General features: G+C 42.2%; 1 protein-coding gene across 1 annotated transcript; it reads right to left on the bottom strand.

Annotated features, from left to right (window-relative positions):
• Positions 1–286: 286 nt before the first annotated feature.
• Positions 287–24,834, bottom strand: tdrd9 (tudor domain containing 9; the record flags this gene model as incomplete). Its single annotated transcript, XM_079261594.1, is given in 36 exon segments — positions 287–385; positions 489–523; positions 526–559; positions 561–689; positions 1,532–1,670; positions 2,157–2,253; positions 5,732–5,841; positions 5,914–5,984; positions 6,374–6,541; positions 6,739–6,996; positions 7,088–7,177; positions 7,464–7,679; positions 7,816–7,924; positions 8,926–9,096; positions 9,218–9,318; positions 10,224–10,331; positions 10,474–10,590; positions 10,803–10,856; positions 16,190–16,234; positions 16,318–16,381; positions 16,510–16,573; positions 16,714–16,876; positions 17,166–17,297; positions 17,396–17,493; positions 17,582–17,686; positions 17,779–17,836; positions 17,914–17,998; positions 18,195–18,314; positions 18,429–18,532; positions 18,616–18,702; positions 18,706–18,780; positions 18,869–18,949; positions 22,091–22,210; positions 23,422–23,643; positions 24,085–24,164; positions 24,804–24,834. Coding segments are annotated over 36 exon segments (3,840 nt in total).
• Between the last annotated feature and the right edge of the window lie 71 nt (positions 24,835–24,905).

The following is a 24,905-nucleotide window of genomic DNA, read 5'->3' as shown; positions in this document are numbered from 1 at the left end:
GACTGACTGACAAGGCTCTTCTGTTGCAGATAACTATTTTTAATGGCTCACAGCTGAAACACTGACAATAAAGAAGACAAGTTGTATCTCAAACTTTAGCAGCTGCTGCATTCAACAGAAAACCCTTCTGGTAACCACAAACAAAGATGATTAAAGTTAACTCAAAGCTACAGACCCATTTATACTTAAATATACTTCTCTGAAAATGAGTTAAACTGAAGTCAAAGTAACTACTTCTGCTACATAAGTACCAGTTCAACACTACTGAAACAAGTAGAATGTCTTTTTAGCTGTTGAGCAGAATGATCGGATGCAGCTGAAAGAAAACACCTCTGGTTTTTCCACCTCCTGGTTCTGCGATGTCCATCCTCAGAGAAGGATCAACCTGCATATCCAAGTGATATTTTCAAACCCTCTGAGCTAAAACAGGCCAAATTGGTCATATGAAAAGTTCTCTAGATTACTGAAGATGCATGAAACTACCCTACCTGGTGCCACTTTCCCAGTTTCTCAAAAAGAGAAAAGTCAGGTTTTTTTTTTTACACAATTCTGTGTATTTATGTGTATGACCTTATGAGACGGTCCTGGCAGTCTTCCTGCAGGCGAGCGATCTTGTCAGGCCCCAGATGCAGAGTGCTGCTGGGCCCTTTGCACAGCAGCTGGTTTACGGCCACTTGCAAAGCATTAATCTAAAAAGTGTGAAAAGACAGAACCAAATATTGCTACAAAGAAGAAATAGATTCAACTTCAGATTTTCAGTGACAGGTTTTACTTTGTTGATGAGAGATTAACTTCTGATAAAGCACCACTTTCTGGGGTGGCAACAATAACAATAATAGTAATAGTTACTGACTCTGTTGATGCTTTCCTTCCCGTTTGCCCATACATTGTTTGAGCATGTACCAAATTACATCACATGATACTAAACATTCATGTAAACATACATCTCAAAGTGTCTCAAAAACTAAAAATGACTAAACAACAATCATTTTCTGTCTCCCACCAGGATGACATAAAAATATGCTTTTTTAGTTCATTTGCAAAAGGGATTTAAAACAGCTGGGATCCATGTGACGGAAACTTTCTCATGTGCATCAAGGAAACTTGTTCACTGAATTATTTTGATCAAAGATCAAATCAAAAGTTTTTAGACTTAATAATGCAATGATACTGACATTCCTCAATCAGCATTTCCATTATTTCATTCTGTTTTCCTTACTGCCTTGGCTGCAGCGCCGTGTTATTCTATTCTATTCTATTATCACTTGGCATTGTGTTGCTGTTCAGTTTGCAATAACTAATGATTGGTCATGTGATGCCAACTTAAATGAATGTGTGTGTTTAACATGAATGCACACATTTCTAAAGATGAAGAATTTGGATTTATAACCAGTCTTATACTGTCACTAAGCAAGGTTTCCCTCATCACAGTAGGTTAAGCAAAATAACCAGAAGATAAACTAGATATGCTGCACCTGACCAGAGCTTGGGTCACTGAAAACATTTGTCTTCCTGCATCGGCAGATGTTACCTCGGTGATGTCTTCAACATCAAACTTGATGTCGAACGCCAAGTCAATGTCATGCTCAGCAAGGATAGCTTCTTGTGTTTCATTGTTGAAGCCTAAGCCACAAAAGGCCCCGGTGTAGCACGTCCGTTCTTCGTTAGTCCTAAGGGAACATAAATAAATGTGTGAAGCAACATTTTAAAAACAAAAATCAACTGGTGAGTGGCCGTAGCTCAGGAGGAAGAGCAGTCGGCTTGTAATTGGGAAGTTGGGAGTTCGATTTCAGGCTTCCCTCTGACTATGTGCCGAAGTGTCCTTGAGCAAGATACTGAACCCTACTTTGCCCCCTGATGTGCCTATTGTGGTATGTAATGTAAGTCACTTTGGATAAAAGCGTCTGCTAAATGACTGTAGAATAGATGAAAAAAAGAACTAAAATCATTGACAAATATGTCAATTAAAAACCTGTAAACTTAAATCTTCATTAAAACCAGCCTTTATTTCTAATAGCAACCATATCAGACTATCGAGTCTGGGTGGGTAAAAACAGACAAGCAAGCTTGTTAAAATGAGTGTATGTCAAGGAAAAATAAAAAAGTTGCTGCACGTTAAAACAATTATGTGCAACACTGTTGTGCATCTTACGAACCGCAACTCCATTATGGGGGTGAAAAGCATTGTCACAAGTGCAGGCAGTCTAGGGATGTCTGGCATGATGGAGGTATCTCTCAACTGTATGCATTGACCTGCAAAAAATAAAAAATTAAGGAATAATATATCTCATCTAAACTATATTATGAATGGTACACATAACATATAAATATTGATTTAATGTAGTTTGAACGTCACCCCCTCCCCGAGCTGTCACCTTATCGTGGTGGAGGGGTTTGTGCGTCCCGAAGATCCTAGCAGCTATGTTGTCGGGGGCTTTATGCCCCTGGTAGAGTCACCCATGGCAAACAGGTGTCTAGGGGAGGGACCAGACCAAGCACGGCTCATCGACCTCTATGATGACGACCAACCTGGGCATGAATGTTCCCTTGCCCGGACGCGGGTTACTGGGACCCCCCTCTGGAGCCAGGCCTGGAGGTGGGGTACGAGAGCGAGCGTCTGGTGGCCGGGCCTTCGCCCATGGGGCCCGGTCGGGCTCAGCCCGAAAGGGTTACATGGGCCCCACCTCCCGTGGGCTCACCATCTGCGGGAGGAGCCGTAGGGGTTGGGTGCAATGTGAGCTGGCGGTCCGATCCCCGGCTGCAGAAGCTGGCTCTAGGGACGTGGAACGTCACCTCTCTGGTGGGGAAGGAGCCTGAGCTTGTGCGCGAGGTTGAGCGGTTCTGGCTAGATATAGTTGGACTCACCTCAACTCATGGCTTGGGCTCTGGAACCAGTACCCTCGAAAGGGGCTGGACTTTCTTCCACTCTGGAGTTGCTCATGGTGGGAGGCGCCGAGCAGGTGTGGGCATTCTCATCAGCCCCCAGCTTGGTGCCTGCACATTGGGGTTTACCCCGGTGGATGAAAGGGTAGTTTCCCTCCGCCTCCGGGTGGGGGGACGGGTCCTGACTGTTGTCTGTGCTTATGCGCCGAACAGCAGTTCAGAGGACCCACCCTTTCTGGAGTCCTTGGAGGGAGTGCTGGAGGGTGCTCCTTCTGGGGACTCCATTGTTCTGCTGGGGGACTTCAATGCTCACGTGGGCAATGACAGTGAGACCTGGAGGGGAGTGATTGGGAGGCATGGTCTCCTCCCCCCCCCCCTCTGAACCCAAATGGTGTTTTGTTATTGGACTTCTGTGCTCGTCATGGATTGTCCATAACGAACACCATGTTCTAACATAAGAGTGTCCATATGTACACCTGGCATCAGGATTCCTTGGGCCGCAGTTCGATGATCGATTTTGTAGTCGTATCGTCGGACCTGCGGCCACATGCCTTGGACACTCGGGTGAAGAGGGGGCGGAGCTGTCAACTGATCACCACCTGGTGGTGAGTTGGCTCAGATGGTGGGGGACGAAGCCGGTCAGATCTGGCAGGCCCAAACGTGTTGTGAGGGTCTGCTGGGAACGTCTGGCTGAGTCCCCTGTCAGAGCGAGCTTCAACTCCCACCTTCAGCAGAGCTTCGAACATGTCCCGAGTGAGGCGGGGGACATTGAGTCCGAATGGGCTGTGTTCCGTGCCTCTATTGCTGAGGCGGCCAGCCGGAGCTGTGGCTGTAAGGTCGTTGGTGCCTGTCGTGGCGGTAATCCCAGGACTCATTGGTGGACACCAGCAGTGAGGGATGCCGTCAAGCTGAAGAAGGAGTCCTATCGGGCCTTCTTGGCCTGTGGGTCTCTGGAGGCAGCTGATGGGTACCGGCGGGCTAAGCGGCATGCAGCCTCGGCTGTTGCCGAGACAAAAACTTGGGCATGGGAGGAGTTCGGCGAGGCCATGGAGAAAGACTTCCGGACGGCTTCGAGGAGATTCTGGTCCACCATCCGGCGGCTCAGGAGGGGGAAGCAGTGCTCCATCAATACTGTGTACAGTGGAGGTGGGGAGCTGCTGACCTCAACTCGGGACTTAGTGGGTCGGTGGAAGGAATACTTCGAAGACCTCCTCAATCCTACCAACACGTCTTCCGATGAGGAAGCGGAGCTGGTGGACTCAGGGGTGGACTCTCCTATCTCTGGGGCTGAAGTCGCTGAGGTGGTCAAAAAGCTCCTTGGCGGCAAGGCCCCGGGGATGGATGAGATCCGCCCGGAGTTCCTTAAGGCTCTGGATGCTGTGGGGCTGTCCTGGCTGACACGCCTCTGCAGCATTGCGTGGACATCGGGGGCAGTACCGCTAGATTGGCAGACTGGGGTGATGGTCCCCCTTTTTAAGAAGGGGGACCGGAGGGTGTGTTCCAATTACAGGGGAATCACACTCCTCAGCCTCCCTGGTAAGGTCTATTCAGGGGTCCTGGAGAGGAGGGTCCGCCGGATAGTCGAATCCCGGATTGAGGAGGAGCAGTGTGGTTTTCGTCCTGGTCGCGGAACAGTGGACCAGCTCTATACCCTCTTTGGGGTCCTGGAGGGGGCATGGGAGTTTGCCCAACCAGTCTACATGTGTTTTGTGGACCTGGAGAAGGCATTCGACCGTGTCCCCCGGGGGCTTCTGTGGGGGGTACTCCGGGAGTATGGGGTACTGGACCCCCTTGTACCGGCTGTCCGGTCCCTCTACGACAGGTGTCAGAGCTTGGTCCGCATTGCCGGTAGTAAGTCGGATTCGTTTCCGGTGAGGGTTGGACTCCGCCAAGGCTGCCCTTTATCACCGATTCTGTTAATAACTTATATGGACAGAATTTCTAGGCGCAGCCGAGGTGTTGAGGGGATCCGACTTGGTGGCCTCAGGATTGGGTCCCTGCTTTTTGCGGATGACGTGGTCCTGTTGGCTTCATCTGGTCGTGATCTCCAGCTCTCGCTTGAGCAAGTGTGAAGCGGCTGGGATGAGAATCAGCACCTCCAAATCTGAGACCATGGTCCTCAGCCGGAATAGGGTGGATTGCCCTCTCCGGGTCGGGAGTGAGGTCCTGCCTCAAGTGGAGGAGTTTAAATATCTCGGGGTCTTGTTCACGAGTGAGGGAAGGATGGAGCGCGAGATCGACAGACGGATCAGTGCGGCGTCTGCAGTAATGCGGGCTCTGCGCCAGTCTGTCGTGGTGAAGAAGGAGCTGAGCATGAAGGCGAAGCTCTCGATTTACCAGTCGATCTACGTTCCTACCCTCACCTATGGTCATGAGCTGTGGGTCGTGACCGAAAGAACGAGATCTTGTATACAGGCGGCTGAAATGGGTTTCCTCCGCAGGGTGGCCGGGCTCACCCTTAGAGATAGGGTGAGGAGCTCGATCATCCGGGAGGGGCTCAGAGTAGAGCCGCTGCTCCTCCGCATCAAGAGGAACCAGTTGAGGTGGCTCGGGCATCTGGTCAGGATGCCTCCTGGACGCCTCCCTGGTGAGGTGTTCCAGGCACGTCCCTCTGGGAGGAGACCCCGGGGAAGACCCAGGACACGCTGGAGGGATTATATCTCTCGGCTGGCCTGGGAACGCCTCGGGATCCCCCCCGCAGAGTTGGCAAATGTGGCTGGGGAGAGGGAAGTCTGGGCTTCCCTGCTTAGGCTGCTGCCCCCGCGACCCGACCCCGGATAAGCGGCAGAAGATGGATGGATGGATGGATGGATGCAGTTTGAACGGTGAAATTTTATTTATCTGGTACCTGTAGAGTTGACAGACACATGTCTGGCCACCAGCATCCTCTGATGCTTGTAATGAGGGTTTTTGTTTAGGGCCAAGAAGTTGATGCTGGTCTGATCTAGAAACACCGTCCTGCAGGAGGACACTCCACCAGCAACAGCAGGATGGTTCAACATTATTTTGCTGTGTGAATGCAATGCTTACTTGTAGAAGGTCTTCTGGTTCAAGCTTTGGAAGTTTATTTTATGAGGACTTGTTGGTCCATGCAGACGGACCTGAAGTGTCAGAGGGAAGCAATGAAAGGCAGTCAGACAGCACAAGGATTCCTTGCATTCTCTGATTATTGTCATTCAGAGACGTGGTGACCAGACTAATTTTCAGAATGAATGGGTGTGTCTCTGAATGGGCACCAAGTATGAACTGAGCCACTGAAATGGCTCCATCTTCTGGACAAAGAATCAACAACAAATTCAACTTATAGTCAAGCATCTAAACTATATCTCAGTGTTTATTGTTCTTGTTAGCAAATTTTCACATTTACAGAAGAAGTTAAACTGTATTTTTAATGGTGCTGCATTCATAAAGTTTATTGCATCTATTGCATTTCTTGAAGTTTTCCTCTCTGACTAATTCCATCAAATATTCAGCCAGTACCGTCTCTCACCTTTGTTCTGGAAAAGGACTGTGGGCTCTTGGAAAAGTATGCAAGCAGATCGTCGACAACTTTCTTGTCTTCTTTCTTGCGCTCTTTCCAGGAGCTGCTGCCAGAACTGGGTAGATATGTTCCTTTCTCTGTGTCCTTGTACAAAGACATGAGGCCTTCATGGTTTTGCTAAAAAAGAAAAAAAAAAATCCCTGATAGTGAGTTAGTCAAACTAAAATAAAAACCAAAAAACCAAAAACAATACACATGTATAGAATTAAAGTAATAAGACTCATAATGATTTCTTGATTCAACAATAATATGAAGGATGATTCACACTGCTTAACATATTTTGTTGGGGAAACTACGTCTGCTTTTTGTTTTACCTTAGAATCAAAGTTTTCTTCTGCCTTCACAGCATGTCCCTCCTCCACTAATATGTCCAGCACACTGACAGTTGCTGACTCTGTGCTCATGAGCAGCTCCACTCGCATGACACCATAGAGGATGGAGTACAGAGACACCATCAGTAACTGATCCTTCACCAGTGTGACAAAGCGGTTGCGGGCACGGCTGCTCCACTGATTCCCCAAGATGATCGACTGGGCTGAAGGACGCAGGAAAGCGATTTGGAACTCCTGAGCCTGAAGTCACAAGTAGACCTTTGTGTGTTGCCATGTCTTAAAAGTTAAAATGCACATTTCTGACAGATCGCGTGAACAATCGTATTGCTACCTGGAAAGGCTGAGACAGCAGGTCGGATGGTAGCTCTCTCAAGGAGCTGCTGGGAACAACAGCTCTATTGCCAAAGTCTAAAAAGAAGACCTGTAATGACATGAACCATACGAAGGTCAAACGCAGTACAATGTTAGCCCGTGCAACTTAGTGACAATTGGATGGGTTGCAATGTTTGGTGCCGAACTGCAGACAAAAAGTAAATCAAACGCAATTATAGTCTTAGAACCTTTATACTGATGCATTATCTGCACTGAAAACAAGTACAAGTAAAAGCATTGAGAGTGTGCTGAAAATCAGTAGGGAAGTGAAGATGAGCGAAATCAAAATGGATACATCAAACCCAAGAGCACTGTAGTGTTCAAGTAATAGTCACCTCCACTGAATTCCCACGCAAGTGCGTGATCTTGGCTCGGTAGTACAAGTTCTGCTCAGTGGCCTCTGAGTATGGTGCCAGACACAACAGGTTTGGGTAGAGTGACACAGTTACAGGACACAGTGTACGCATGTTAATCTCGGCTGTAAGATGGCGCTGCTTTTTCAAGCTGACTTCATCTGTTGGGAAACCCCAGAAGTGACCAACCTCCATCACCTATATCAGAGTTAAAATAAATAAATAAAATCCCATTTTCGCGAAATAGTCAGATGTCAGAAATATCAATTGTTGCTTTTTATCATTTCTTTAAATGAGGTAAGTTCTGTCAAACCAATCAATAAAGCAAACTGACCTCTGTGATGTTCACAACAAACAAGCGATTGGGAGGCAACTTGTTTGGGTCAATGCTGCCTAACACTTCCACCGGGCAGACAGACTGGCTTTGGATGTCAGCATTCAGCCTGCCAAAAAGGCAGAAAACACTAAGGCTGGATACACTCAGAGCCTACATACACAGTATACATATATGTATGTATATATATATATTTATATATATATATATATATATATATATATATATATATATATATATATATATATATATATATATATATATATATATATATATATATATATATATATATATGTATACTGTGTATGTAGGTAAATGACCATATATAAAAAATTTGCAATGAAAAGTTTTAGTTAGCCAAAAATAAAATTATACTAAAATATTCACCAATTATTCGTCATCAAGGTAACTTGCTCAATTAATGGTGACACTGATTTGACGTCATACCACCCAATCCTGGCACACACAGACCTGACCTTTATTGTTACAGTGAACACTTTAACACTTTTTCTGCTATAACATTTTAGAATGAGTAAAACTAGATTAATATTAACAAGATGTTACAATTATGTCAGATTTTAAAACAGATAAAAATAAATCTTTATAAATATGTGCTCATTAATATGTAGTTCGAGTGTGGAATGAAACAACTGAACTAAATAATCTTATTAAAATGCATTTTTAGTTATTAAAACATGCCAACAGTCTAATGTTTGATGCAGGCAGATATATCACTTAGTAACGAGCAACAACAGTCAGTCAGTTAATGCACCATTTCATGTCATCCCAACTTCCAGAGGGAGATGGGAGGAAACTGGTACTATGTCTGCCTAATACCTCCTCTCTGTGAGTCCAGTGAATGCTGGCAAGAGTCATGCAGAGTGCTAAGATGTCACATTAAATCAAGCGTCACTGCAGGGAACTGACCACGGCAGGACTTTAGAGGTTTATTTTTCCAAAAACACACACGGCAAAATATTCATTGATAAAATGATCCTTTTTCAGCTCCATGTTAAACTAATTTATGGATTTAATTCATACATGAATCGATTTAATTCAAATATCAGAGTAACTACACCTGGCACTTTGAGTATGTGAACCGAGCCGTACCGTGCATATTTCAAATGGGTTTTGAGTCCTCTTCCAGCACTGGCTTCGATTTGTTCAATGGGATAGACTGAGAGCTCCATTTGTGAGCTTTGCTGGGCCAAGCGGAGAGCAAGCTGTACTTCTGGTAAAACCCCTGAGTCCTGGGATGTCCTGGAGAACTCCACGTAGGCTCTGAGTGAGTCCACAAAGCAACACAAAAAGATAAGACAAAAAAGCAATCTAAATGTTCATAACAGGAAAAAAAAAAAAAAAAGGGTGAGGATGCCCACGTTGCCACAATGCCCCATGTTACCTGGAGCTCTCAAAGAAAATGGTTTTGACTTGACCACAGAGGCGGAACAGAGACTGTGGCTGTTTGTAATACAGGAAACTGTATGGGGGGAGGTTCCTCACCTGAAAACAACAAAACATTAAGAGGGTTTCATTACAATTTATCCCAACCCAATATGTATCAAAGCTAAAACTATAATTCTGCATGGTTCTGTGTAAACACAAAGTTATGTTAGCTCCCTTAGTTGTTACACTGTTTATATATCATGTACTTTGACATGAAAAGCTAGTGCATGATTGAAGCTAGCTGGGGCTAACATTGGCTAGCAACCACTTCCTGGACTCAGCAAGCAGCCATTAGTGTTCAGACCAATCTGAAGCTAGGACCCAGTCAAGGCAACAATTGTCAGGTGCCTGCACATTCGACATGGGGAGCACGCACTAACCTGGACATCCCCATCTAACATATTCTACAGCTCATGCTAGCTTCTTGCTTCCTCCATTCCTGACCATACACATTCAAAAGCCATTTCGTCCTATTAATAATCTGGAGGTTGTTTCATTTCATGCAAAACATTCTGCTTTTGAAATAGTCTCACGCTCTAACTGATATGTACGACAAAAAACTTGAAAACTAAGATGTGATTGTGGCCAAATATCTGTTTTTTTTTAAACAATTATTTGCTTGGAGTGATTAAGGACAACTCAGACTTCAGATAAGCAGAAAACATAAAAAAGAATACATGCCATGGACCATTTAACATCCATCTATGGGTCAACATTCTAGAGGCAGTACTGGGGGTACTAACATTGTTGGGGTAGTACTAGGGGTAGTACATTGTAGAGGTAATATTTAACACGGTACAGGTGAACATGCAAATATAGTTCCATTCACAAAAAATAACCAGACTAAATTTTGAATGATATATATTTTTTAAGAATCAATTGGTAAAACCATGTGTTCTGCCTGTTTAAAAGATTCAGTTCTGTTTCCTAGAAATATTTTTCCAAAAACTACTGTTAATTACCTCCACAGTTGTTCGTGGGTTGAAGCCACACAGCCCTTTTGATGCGAGGAAGTCGTCTATTTCCCCCTGGACAAAGTAGTTCGGGTAGTAGGCACCAGCAATCACCACCTATAACATAGGATCATTTTTTGATCAAAGGATTTTTATGGGAACACATTAGCAAAATTATTCATTCTAAGAACCGAGCAGAGGAGCACACACTGTGACATATGGGACCTGAGAAACCACTCACTGTTCAGCAACAACAAACCTGAAGAATGAACTTCTGCCTGTGTGTGCTGGTGTAGTCAACAAACTGAGTGTCCTCTGCAACATGCATGTTGAATTTAGACACGCGCTTCTTTAGGTCCTCATAAAGCTCTGCAACCTGGAATTAAAAATGTAAAGTCAGATTTATGCGATGTTCAAACTGCATGTATGCACTTGAAAAACAATTAAGCCAAAAAGGCCGCTTTAACACAATCTTATGTAAATATGTTCACAAGTTTGATAATAAGCTATAAATAACCAACCTCTAAATATGACAGCCACTTCAATACAGTGAAACTTGTGTGACAAAACACTGCATCATTTCTGTACCTCTCTGATCCTCTTGATCTGAATGAAGTTCTCTTTTCCCCAGTCCAGCTCATCCTGAGAGAAAATAGAAATGACAAGAAACTTGACATTTGGCAGAAAGTTGAAAGGAACAGAATTATTTTTATGTGTGTAAACTAAGGGTGAGATTTATTGTGTTCATTACATTAATCTTTTTTTCTTTTTACTCTCAATTTCTAGATCACACACAATGTCAATGCACACCTGCAATGACAAGTCTGATGAGAAATGAGCTGCCTTTGCTACTTCAGCATGTCACCAATTTGGATATATTTTAGTCTGGAAACATTAAAAACAAGAGTTCAACTTGAAATTTATGCACAACAAAAGTTTCCAGGTCTCCATTGTAAAACGTTATAGAACTAAGAAGGGAAGAGAATATGGTGCCCAATTGAAACGCCTGAAGCTTTCCAGCAGACAAGGTGGAAACTGAAGAGATTAACCCACAGAAAAGTAACTTCTCGTCAATCAATCTCTATCTGACAAAAAAGTTCTGGAAAAGTCTAGTCGCTAAAAGGCTGTAATCCTACATGAGAATGCGACTCATAAAACAAGGAGAAGGAAAACATGGTAATCTCCAGCTTGGGTTGTTCCGCTTACATGTTGCAGCTTGTTGATCATGACAGGCTAAATCACAGCACAGCATTAGCCATGATTTTGCAAATGTGCATAAATTTGTAGGATCTTCAAATTGAAATTAAGTTCTTCTAAAAAAATATATGAAGACGTTCCAGCCAGATTAAACAATCTTCAGCAGAAATGAGCCATCTGAGCAGAAACTGCAGACCACAATCTGTTTGCAGATAATTTAGATACATCCTCCTTCCCTTTTAACACATTCCGGATAGGGCTGGGCGATATATCGAATATACTCGAGATATCGTGGCTAGTCCCCCTGTGGGATATAGAAAATGTCTATATTCGTCATATTCGAGTAGCCTGTTACGCAGTTGTTTTTAGCTGTGGGGGGGATTTTCTCCCTCCTCCTCGACTCTCTGCACCGCTTTGCACAGAGTTAAAGTAAGCGCACCTAGTTACGTACATAACGTGAGCTACGTGCTACATCATGAGAGGCAACGTGTAGCAGCTTTTCTAGCAGAGAACTCCGGTAGCAGTAGCAGCATGAGTTACAAAAAATGGAGGAGGAAGAATTTGTTCTGAAGAAAAATAATACAGGATTCAACATCTGGCAGTGGTTTGGATACCAGAGAGAGGATGTTGACCAAACAACTGTCATCTGCAAAGTATGTTGGAAAAGTTTTGCAACAAAAGGTAGTACCACAAATTTAAAATTACATGTTTCTGCCGCTGCTTTAACTGTTCAATGAATATGGTTTTGATCAATTTGCTTAGTTACAATTTCATCCTTTTGGCATGAATGTTTAAAATCAGCATATCTTAATGCATTATGAACAATTACGTTTTAATGTAGACACAAAATCATCTTACTGATTACATGCCATAAAAATATTGGGATATTACTAAAAGGTCATATCGCCCAGCCCTAATTCCGGACCTTAAATATAAAAAAAGAATTGGTTGTTCCTGCTGGATTACAACAGCTTTTCTTTCATTTTAAAATACTATAGACATTGTGTTTTGATTTATTTTCGGAGGTTTTTCTCATAAATAATTCTGAAAGGGGGATTGGTATGTTTCTACAAATCTGTAAAGAACTAAATAACCCGGAAGAATGATCAAAATTAGAGGTTGGGCTTTAACATAAATACAATAAGTGACTACAAAAGATTTACGTGTTAAAAAGACTAATGTGTTTAATCACAAATTGCATTCAACAACACAAAATGTTGGTCAGTGCATGATTTTCTCGTTCACCGATTACGCTGATGCACCGTCCAAGCTCGGCTAACAACTTAGCTACTTTACAACTATAATTAGCGAGTCTTCAGACCCATCCAGCGATTTTTTTCTGGTGTTATTGAATAGTTGTGTAGACTAACACAAAAGCATGCAGAGTTCACTCTTCTCAATGGCCATGGTTACATGATGTTTTTTAATTTGGAATTGATCATTTGGAATTAAATAATTCGGAACTAACATATTGCTGAAGGAGTCCTATCGGGCCTTCTTGGCCTGTGGGACTCTGGAGGCAGCTGATGGGTACCGACAGGCTAAGCGGCATGCGACTTCAGCTGTCACCAAGGCAAAAACTCAGGCATAGGAGGAGTTCAGCGAATTGGAGAAAGACTTGCAAATGGCTTCGAGGTGATTCTGGTCCACCATCCGCCGACTCAGGAGGGGGAAGCAGTGCTCTGTCAATACTGTGTACAGTTGAGATGGGGAGCTGCTGACCTTAACTCAGGACGTTGTGAGTCGGTGGAAGGACTACTTTGAAGACCTCCTGAGATTGGCCTGGAGTTACTTAAAGATGCTCTGGCTGACAGAAAACTGTAGCATCGCGTGGACATCGGGTTAGTGCCTCTGGACTGGCAGACTAGGGTGGTGGTCCCCCTATTTAAGAAGGGGGACTGGAGGGTGTGTTCCAATTACAGAGGAATCACACTACTCTACCTCCTGGTAAGGTCTATTCAGGGGTCCTGAAGAGCAGGGTCTGTCGGGTAGTCGAATCTTGGATTGAGGAGGAGCAGTGTGGTTTTTGTCCTTGTCACAGAACAGTGGACCAGCTCTATACCCTCTTTGGGGTCCTGGAGGGGACATGGGGAGTTTGCCCAACCAGTCTACATGTGCTTTGTGGACTTGGAGAAGGCTTTTGACCAGGGCTCCTGTGGGGGGTACTCCGGGAGTATGAGGTACCGGACCCCGTTGTATGAGCTGTTTGGTCCCTGGACGACATTGGTCCGCATTGCCGGCAGTAAGTCGGATTCGTTTCCAGTGAGGGTTGGACTCCGCCAAGGCTGCCCTTTATCACCAATTCTGTTCATAACTAATATGGACAGAATTTCTAGGCGCAGTCGAGGTGTTGAGAGGATCCGGTTAGGTGGCCTCAGGATTGGGTCTCTGGTTTTTTGCTTCAGTTCTCGCTTGAGCGATTTTGCAGCAGAGTGTGAAGCGGCTGAGATGAGGATCGGCACCTCCAAATCTGAGACCATGGTCCTCATGCGGAATAGGGTGGATTGCCCTCTCCGGGTCGGGAGTCAGGTCCCGCCTCAAGTGGAGGAGTTTAAATATCTTGGGGTCTTGCTCACGAGTGAGGGAAGGATGGAGCGTGACACTGACAGGCGGATCGGTGCGGCGTTTGCAGTAATGCGAGGTGGTATGTCGAGGTGAAGAAGGAACGGACCCAGAAGGCAAAGCTCTCATTTTACCATTCGATCTATGTTCCTACCTTCGCCTATGGTCAAGCTGTGGCTCATGACCGAAAGAACAAGATCTCGTATACAGGTGGCTGAAATTAGTTTCCTCCGCAGGGTGGCCAGGCTTTTTCTTATAGATAGGGTGAGAAGCTCAGTCATCCAGGAGGGGTTCAGAGCAGAGCCAATGCTCCTCCACATCGAGAGGAACCAGTTGAGGTGGCTCAGGCATCTAGTCAGGATGCCTCTTGGACGCCTCCCTAGTGATGTGTTCCAGGCACGTCCCTCCAGGAGGAGACCCCAGGGGACACCCAGGACACGCTGGAGGGATTATATCTCTCGGCTGGCCTTGAAACGCCTTGGGATCCCCCCCGCAAAGTTGGCTGGGGAGAGTGAAGTCTGGGCTTCCCTGCTTAGGCTGCTGCCCCCGCGACCTGATCCCAGATAAGCGGTAAAAGACTGATGGATTAACGTATTTTCCTACAAGTTTACATGAGAATAATAATTCAGAATGGAGGCTTACATCAAACACGTCATGACTTAATTCCTCTTTAGAGCGGTGAGTTGGGAAGGGCTCTGATTAGACAGAGGGTGCATGACGTATGCCGGAAATAAAGTTCACTCCCTGCTTCTACTCTTTTCAGTCGTAACTTGTAAAAACTACATAATGGGTACCAGTTTTGCTGTGATTTTTATTAGAATTTTCAAGTACCAGCTCAACATGAGCATAATACTTCACTTTTTGCAGCCAGTGAGAAGGAGATAAAAGGTAGACCACCAAACACGGGAAGCAAAACAACGCGCGTCATCGGGACAGGACAAGGTAACAAGCATGCGCAGAACAACTGGAATTAACTTCAAGCAGAATTAAGGTTTACATGACAGAGGAATGAAATAGTTCAAAATTAAAGTGCAAATAAACCAGCCACTTACGTCGTAATTAAGTTTAATTCCAAATAGAAATTTGCATTAGAAATAAGTGTCTAAATGGTCGTTTTTCATCAGTTTAAAGCGGAATTAACTTTTATTAGGGAGTTTTATTAGGAATTAAAACTCCCATGGAAACATAGCAAATGAGAGGGTGCTGCCACAGGCCCCCCACCCTTCCAAAAGCATTAACGGGTGTAGACAAAGCAGAAGATGATTGCCTTGGCTCCATGACCAAACTCAAGATGAAATCAGCAAAGTTGCTACCGGCTGATCCCACCCGGGCTTACTGTCAGATGTTAATGCCTATTAATGAAGTGTGAGGGTGAAAACAGTTAAAGAGTATAACGTACTGTTACTTGTTGTGGATACCTAAAATGGTACTTGACCTTTAGTTCTCTATCATTTACCCAAGGCTACTTTTTTCTTTTTCTACTGCTTTGAATTAAAATGCAGTTTAATACCTTTTTCTAGACATTACTTAGAGCTTCAGTTTACAAAACTGTCTATTATTTCATTCATCCACTACAATCCATATAAATTAAATAATGTTACTGTTGTTTCCATCTTAAAGTGGTACTACTGAACTTTTGGAGGTTTTTGTACTTTGATGCATCCCAGTAAATTCCACATATTTCCTTCAATGTCTCTTCTCTGACCTTTTTCCAGCCAGTCAAAGTCCATCTGATGTTGACTCCTGTTGTCACTTACTTTCTTTTCCTCCATTCCTCAGATAGTGTTCTATTGTGTTTATTTGCTGAATCAGTCATGGGTGGATAGTCTGTCTTTCAATTGTCTTGTCTTCCAAATAAAAGAGTTTTGCCAACTGTTTTTTGTTAACCACCAAATTATTAATTAGATAATAATGTTGTAAAAAATAAATAAATAAAAATATGTAAGTGCTAAGAACAGGTTTGCTTTTGCAGTGTATTTTATGCTAATCTCCCCATTTTTAGCTAGAAGCCCGAGGGCTGCTCGGAGCAATCTTTTTTATAAAGACATGCCTCCTTATCGTTCTGTTTTTTCTGTCCACTCATATTACAGAAAAAACAAAATCTGATACATGGATTTTTATTCGTCAATTCTTCTTTTAAAAAATCTTTTAAGGGTGTCTGAAACTAAATGTGTGTAATTTATTAATGTAAAACAATATTTCCTTCCTGTTTTTACCTTTGGTTGTCTCAGTTGTCCTTTCTGTTTGGATGAGTACCATGCCTAACAGAAAGAAATGAGAGGGGATGGTTTTAAAACCAAAAAACACACTGGGATACCAGAAATAGTTTCTGACTTAGCATCACCTTGAATGCATTGACCAAAGCTATAGAATCACTTTGTGTGTCACGAGCAAAAGCCAGCTTGCTTCTGAAATAATATCATAAACAGTATAGAATCAGTAGAGCCTATGGTAGAGACATTTTAATCACTACACACAGTACAGAGGCACACATTGTAAGTTTATGTATTTGGTGCACCTTCTGGATGTGACTCACCTGTGCCCTGCAAGCTGCTGCATGGATGGAATGGCAAAGAAGCTCTTTAGTGACTGTGAAGCAGCTGAGGAGAGAAAGTGTATCGCAAAGAGACCTTACAGAACATATTTAATAACTATATTTCAACTGTACTGTCTTTATAAATATAAACAAGTGAGCAAGAAGTGCAGAGGATCCAGTTCTACAACATAATGACAGACTTACCTATTATAAGACATTCATCTAGGCAGCCAAACACGTGGCCCAGGACAATCAGTTTCCCCAGATACACATCCACAGGCAAGTGGGCCAGCACTGTGCCCAGGAATGTCAGCTCGCCATCATCGTTCTGTCCTCTGCCGTCATTTCTAACAGACAGAGCACCCAACTAAATAATAATAAACACAGAGCTATAGTCAGTACATCAAGCTCTATACTTAGGTACTAGCTTCTGTATTATCAATTTAAACAACAGACATAAAAACTATATATAGAGATGTTGATTATGTCTTACATAATGTTATTTTATTATTCACCCAGAGAGCCAGACTATGCCAACACTGACTATGGTAACACTCTGCAACAATATCATCAACACAGCCACTTATCCAGCTACACCTGATGGACAATTATGACTCTGTCCAAAAAGAAACATCAATCGGGACTAATTTACTGGCCTCTTTGAGTTGAAGCACAGTCCTAACGATGTCACTGATGTTGGGAGGTGAGAGTGCTGTGGAGAGGATAGAGCGGGGATCTCCCATGTCGAGTAGCTTCACCTTCAGCATTATTGTGGACAGAGGAGCAAGCTAAGGAGACAGAATAACAGCTCGGACTTGAGTGTTAAAGGCAGGTTTTGAAAAACATTAAAAGCCTACAAAGATATTCATCATCAGGACTTCCTTACCAGCATTTCAGGAATCATGTAGTCTGGGATCTCATTCCTCCAGAATTCTTTGGTCACAAGACAGTAACAGTATCCCTTGGATACTCGACCTGCCCTACCTGACAGGAAATATATGAAGTGTGAAAGGACAGGAGGGAAAAGATTTTTACATGTTGCAGTTTAAAGTTCTTGTTGCAGTCATTCCACCTCTGCGCTGGTTGCAGTTGGTTTTGGACGCCCAGGACAGATGCAGAGACTGATAATTAGTGTCTGGATCACAGACCAAGTGACGAACCAAACAGAAGTCGATCACTGTGAAAGAAGGGGGAAAAGCACCAACACAAATAAAGATTTTTACAAAAGAACACCTTATTAAACAGTAAGTATGTGACGAAAAGTCTCACCATATTTGACATCTGGAACTGTCACTGAACTCTCTGCAATGTTTGTGGAGAGGATCACCTGTGATGGCAAGGCAATCATCAGTGATGTGGGGAATTGACTACACAAGTCAGAATATGCATGCCGTCCTTATTTACCTTCCTGTAACCAGGAACAGGAGGCAAGAACACACCATTCTGCTCCTCCAAAGTTACTGATGAGTGAAGAGGATAAACTTGCAATCTGAATCACAGAGGCAGAATCATTGTTGAGCTAAATGTCAATATTGTAGTCTATTAAATATGACACGATACCAACAAGATTTTTTTTTTTTTAAAGGTGTCCACCTCTTAACACTCTATGTAACAATGTGCTTTTTCCTGTTAAAATAAGAGTTAGATGTTGCCAATATCTAACAAAGATAAATTCAGCAGCTCACCGTGTGTGAACCAGCTTGGCCAAGGCGTCCTGCATGTAGCCTATCTCGTATATACCAGGAAGGAAAACCAAAACACTGCCTCGTTCTGAAGAAGCCATCCCACGCTCTGTCTCTGCCTTGCTACTCGAAGACACATGTAAACATATGTAAACCAACAGTTGACACTTCTGTGTTTACTTATCTGCAGGTTTAAGTGAACAATAGTGTGAGGATGCATAAATGTGTTAGCCTCACCTTGAACCCTTGCCCTCAATCTCGTCAAATCTCTGGATGAGACTAGTGGCAAGACTGTACATCTCAGAAGGAATGTAAGGATCATCTGGATGTGGCGAGTCAATCTGGTAAAGAAACACATTTTACACAATACCTGTTGGGCTTCAAAGCTAAGAAAACCAGCAATGATCACTGTTTCATTTCTTACCCTGTATGGAAGCAGGTTGTGAAGGTCATCCAAGTAAAACTCCTCAATGGCATAAGGTGCCCCCTCCACTTCAAACACATAAGCAGGTTACATTTTACCACGTATGGGAGTGCCAAAATACTCCGCAAACTGTCTGCAGTTGATGGTTGCCGACATGAGGATTATCTGGCAAAAAAATCGAGTTCTGATAAATAACAGTACAAGTGAAGCACAAAGAAGACAAAGAACAGGTCCTCTTTGATGGAGCAATTACCTTGACATAACGAGAGTTGGAATGAAGCAGTTTTCTCAAAACCAACAGTAGAAAGTCCATTTCTTCTGTGCGCTCATGAACCTGGGTGAAGGCAAAGTTGTTAAAAGGCTGCATTTGGCATAGTTACAGTTTGCATCCATCTTTTTCTGTTTTTTTCTTCTTTTGTGTTTCTTTTTCTCTTTTTGTTGTGGCAAGAATATTTATTGCTGTGACAGTGACGCATCATAAAGATGCAGAATAATTTTAAACTTGGTTAACAAATCTTCATGGTTTAATGTATCCATTATGTTGGCATGGTTGCCAGCCAATACATCCATCAGAGTGGTGCAGAGCTCAGTGTTTCAAAGTCAGTTTCAGACAATAACAAATGTGGCAGGGACGGAGGAGATCATGACAATAATCATAATCAGAAAGCAGCATAAAAACAGGCAGGGCAGGAGACAGCAGTGTTCTGTGTGGCCATTAAATACATCACAGCTCCTTCTGCTTTGGTCTTTATGCAAGTTACTGATATTGCTCAACATTGCCCCCACGGTTTCTGGTGGTACTTCTCTGTTTGCTCCGCCAGGGGTGCATATGCAGGCCCCCCCCGATAACAGACCAAATTAAGGGACCCAGAAGACGATGAATTACACCATATCTGTCTTTAGCATCTAGCATAAATGGCCTTTTAAGGACAATACTCTAAGCTAACATGTGCTGAAAGTGGTCCCTATACGAGTACAAAGAGCCCAGAGGAAAAGCAGCACACCTCATGTTTTCTTTCAGGGGCTTCGCCTCACACAGCGTAGCACCTGAAAGCATAGCTCCAATCACTTTAGGCTGAACATCATTGAATAGAGCTGCTGAAAAAAATCAAAGATGTGTTGCAGACCATCAATCATATCAAAAGAAACTTTCCCTGTGTCCAGTGGTGTAGTCCAGGGTATACGCAGGTATACAGAGTATACCCACTTCTTTTTCAGTCAGCATTGAGTATACCCACTTCTCAACTTCTAAACCCCCCTGTGATGTTGCTTTAACAATTACAAACATCCCTACACATGTACCTACGTCGCCCACCAGTTCAGCTAAGATAACTGATGCTACACTGGTGCAGTTAGTCATCAGCTGCGTTAACTTTATCCTGAACATAGGCATAACAAAGATGTATATAAGTCTATGAGCCTGTCTCAGTCTGTGTGCCAGTATTAGTTTAGTTATTTCATGACTCTTCCTCCCTGAAACTGAAAAGCAGAAATTATGTGATAATGCAGATTCTGGGAAATGCACGGTACTTGTCTTGTTAGATCTCTCCTCGGCATTTGATACTGTCGATCATCAGATTTTGCTAACAAGACTACATGACTTGGTCGGACTGTCTGGCTCTGTCCTAGCATGGTTCTCATCTTATTTATCAGACAGGAGTTTTAGTGTCTCAGCTAACCATATTCTATGTGACTCTGCTGATCTTCTGTGTGGAGTACCACAGGGCTCTGTTTTGGGTCCGATTTTGTTTTTGCTCTATGTCCTCCCTTTAGGAAAGATTATTCAGGAGTTTGATGATGTTTCCTACCATTTATTTGCTGATGACATTCAACTGTACTGTTCTTTTAAGGCTTCGGAGATTCAGAAACTGAACTCTTTAATGAACTGTCTAGTGCAAATTAAACAATGGCTTGGCGCAAATTCCCTTCAACTTAATTCAGAAAAAACTGAGGTGTGTGTGATCGCCCCTGATGAAGCTATTCCAGGGATCAAACAGTATTTGAGTGTTCACGGCTTGTCTTGTAAATTTTTGACAAGGAAATGTCATTACAGCATCACTCAAAGCAGCTCACTCGAAATTGTTTCTTTCAGCTGAGGAAAATCTCTAAACTTAGAACAATGGTATCCAAAGGTGAGCTCGAGATGATTATCCACGCCTTTGTGTCTTCTCGTTTAGACTATTGTAACGGTTTGTTTTCTTGTCTAAACAAAAAAGAGTTGTCTCGTCTGCAGCAGGTCCAAAATTCTGCTGCGCGGTTGCTGACTCGATGCAACCGAAGGGCTCATATCACGCCAATTCTGAAAACTCTCCATTGGCTCCCTGTCTCTTTTCGTGTGAATTTCAAAATCCTGGTGCTCACTTTTAGAGCCTTGCATGGCCAGGCCCCCTCCTACTTAAAAGTCTTGTTGTGTCCATATACCCCCATGCGGAGGTTGAGATCGTTGGATCAAAACTTACTCATGGTCCCTCGTTCTCGTTTTAGGACCCGAGGAGACCGATCTTTTCAGGCCGAGGCTCTGGAATGATCTTCCACCCTCCCTACATTCGCTTGAGTCTGTTGATGTGTTTAAGTGCAATCTTAAAACCTTCTTGTTTCGGCAGGCATACCCAGCTGTGTAGATTAGGGGTGTTATGACCAGCAGTTTCTGTGTCTATTTTTATATACAGTGTTTTTGTTGTATCTTTTTATATGTATTTTATTTTTGTATTTTGCTTTTTTGTGAAGCACTTTGTGACTTCTGTCTGTGAAAGGTGCTATATAAATTAAATTTACTTACTTACTTACTTACTTATAATGAACCAATATCCTGATGGATTTTAGGGGTAAAAAAAAAAAAAATAGAGTAGTCTTATATGTCACTTTTTATTAAACAGTGTTTTTCTGGGGTTTTTTGGTTTGTTAAACAAGGGCAAAAAATTTAGAGTACACCCACTTTTCGAGGGACCACTCACCACTGACTGTGCCCCCAATGACACTAAACGCTATTGGTAAGCGTTGTGTTTTTTTCATTAAAAGAAAAAAAAAAGCAGTCCAAGCATCTTGTGAGCTGTGTAATCAACACTATTGTGGGTGGAAACAGTTTTTGACAGTGCAGTAGGATGAAATGCCCCAAGCACCATGTAAAAATGTTCTGACAAGGAAAAAACAGAACAATGAACAAACTAAAACCTTTCATCCCAACGTGTGGACACACGCTTGAGACTTATTGAGTACCTGCAGCAGCAAAAGATATTGACCTAACCAGAGCTAAAAGACACACAAAACGTATAAAAAAAAACATTTGACAAACTTGAATTAAATCTGTATCTTTCACACACAATCAGATGCTGTTTGATTAAATGAGGATTTACAATATCCAAACATGTCAGATAAAATAGATCTGATCAAACAACATATCTTTACAATTTCCATCGCGAGCAAACAGGTAACAGAGAAAACGTAGGTGTGAACGTAGGTCATGTTTATGTTTTACGTCTACAAAAATGTGGGAGTATTCTGTGAGGCACTTGGCTGAAACCAGTTTTTGCAGGAGCACTCCTGTAGTCATGTAGATTAGACGGGTGTGCTCAGTAGCCATCTTCTCCAGCCCAACCTGTAATACAAATGGCTAGATTTGTATCCATCCTCTGTAATACACGCATGTACATAAAATCTGTATTTGAGAGATGTCCATTTTGTTTTGCTTCTTGGGGCTCTTTAAATTCACTTTAAGATCATTGCATGAAACTCTCATCAAATTCTGGCGACAACTTTTTAATTGCTTTTTACTCACTTGGTTGTAGAGAAAATTGAACATTTAAAATCTGGTTCAGTTTTATCTTTTTTTTTGTAAATTAAATTCACTTGCAAAGAAATAGTCTTCCCTGTTCAGAGGCTCTGCAGTAGTGTAAAGATTTCATTTTTCTCCATTGCTTTAAAAAAATGCCAACGAAAATATTTATGTTTAATATTTGGAAAAGATATTTGAATTATTCAAACTTTTCTATATCTGACTCGAGTAAAATATGTTCAAGTTTGCAAACTGTACAACATGTCTTGCATTCACTGATTGAAGGGAGAAAAAAATTATATATTATATGACAAAGACCTCCATAAATGTTCCTGAAGTATGAAAATTAGGATAAAATGTGAAGGTTATGTTGCATAACCTCAGAATGGCATATCCTAACACTGCTTGTTTATCATTTCTCCTACTGTCAGTGACATCATCTTCAACTCCAGAAGTCTGCGCTAAGCAGAGGAGACTACAGTTATTAGACACACTGCTTCAGAGCTCTGCACAACACAGCCAGTCATCCTAGCAACAAAGCACTCAATAGCTTGTTAACAAACACAAGCAAATACCTCGTAATAAAAAAATAAATATATGAGAGAGAAAAATAACACAAAGCTTGCCCTTTTGTGAACAATTGATGAGTATCTACGGGTACTCTGGGCTGTCGCTATCATGACATTTTAGCTGACAATCACACAAATAATTATCATTTACTATTTAAAAACCTTTTTCTGTTTGTTTTATTCAATCATCATCATGGTATTTTGGTAAAGGCTTATCAAAATTCAGAGAGTGCAGTAGTTATGTCATCTAAAGTTATGTTGCCATAAACACAAAAAAGGGAGGTTCAATTGGTGGAAAATAAAATGAAAACTGTGATGGTTATATGCCATTTCTTTTTAATGTCCTCCAGCTATTTTAAGATAGTGAGTGGAGGTAGTTTGAGCTGATTGAGGTAAACTTACAAAATTAGATGGGAAGATTTCCATATACATGTTTAAGAAATTCCCACTAAATAATGCACAAACCTGATATCCAACCAGACTACCCAGGGTGCACTTTCGCTGTGTAGCAACCCAACGAGCAATACTGGTAGCTCCAATTTTGCGTGGCTGGGTGACCACAATGTTGCATGCGCCATTTTTCTCAATGTAATGGTCCAGGATGTATTGTGGCACCTGGGTAGTCTTGCCGCTGCCTGTGGCTCCTCGAATGATCACAACTGAGTTGTTTTCTATAAGGGAAATCAGCTGTAGGCAAACAAAAACACAAGCACAACTACAACATGTGCACAATAAAAAGGGGACACTGCATAATATTACTGGAATAAAATATAATTAAAAAAAAACAATAAGGTATGAAACTGTAGACCAGATGGATGTGCTAACCTGATTTATGATAATTAAATGAGATATTTTAATCTGAATTAAGAAAGTGACAGCATGAGCTGAAATAATTCACCTTCTATTAGTCAGCACACAGCTGTTAGATTTGAAGTTAGCTGCTACATAAAAATAGCTTTATGCTCTACTTGAGCAAACATAGTAAGTGCTCTTCAGTCCTGAGGACATGATGACAATTTTAGTGAAACTACAAAGACCAAAAGAAGACTTTCAGGAGAATGACAGCGTCCTAGAAAAGCATTAGTCTCTGTGTCTGTTTGGAAGCTGTATAAGGACAGTATATCTTACCTGCTGCCTGTTCTTGGTTATGGGCAAACTTGGGTACTCATAGCTAGTGAGTGAAGGAGGATGAGGAGGAGGAGCAGGACCTAAGTATTCAGAAAATTCATTAAAAAACAAACATTTGAACCAGTGAGAAAAGTTATTGTCATTTAGGCTAAACAAGAAGAAATGCATAGGCGTACGTTTTGCAGGTTCTGTTTGTTTAAACTGTCCTCAGTCAGATATAAGGATATCCGTTTGTAATGATTGTCCAAATTTTAATGTGATTAAAATTATTTTCATACAACTGTTAACAGTAAAAATTAGTAAAGATTAAATCCTTCGGTGAACGTCAAAAGAAACAACTAAACTTGCCATCAAATGAGAAAACAAACATTTATATGCACGCAATCATAGTGTTTGTTGGGGATTAAGCCTTTTTTTTTTTTTTTTATGTAGTTTGCCGTTCTTCTTTCAAAATCTGAATTATTCAAGATAAATTAAACAAGTAAAGTACTTGATTATATTTCAACATCAACTACCAAAATAATGTCTGACAATTAATCCATTAACACTATGACAAATAAACCTGTAGAGAACTTTAATGCTCTTATCACTATTTTATGTTGTGCAAGTGTTTGTCAAACTAAAAATGGCATCATTTTACATCCTCACAATTTCTACTATTTGCTCCTCAAATTAGTTTCCTCTGGCATTATTTTTACGTTCCCTCTGGCCACCTCAACCAGGTCCACAGATGAGCATCCCCAACTCCATGTTCCTCTCTCACTCTGACTGAGTAGATATTTTATTGCACAGTGCTAACTGACAGTATTAAAAGGAGCTAA

This window comes from Telmatherina bonti (assembly GCF_933228915.1).
Source record: "Telmatherina bonti genome assembly, chromosome: 22".
NCBI classification, from domain to species: domain Eukaryota; kingdom Metazoa; phylum Chordata; class Actinopteri; order Atheriniformes; family Telmatherinidae; genus Telmatherina; species Telmatherina bonti.
The sequence above is the reverse complement of the archived record's forward strand: the minus strand, read 5'-3'. Positions and strand labels throughout refer to the sequence as shown.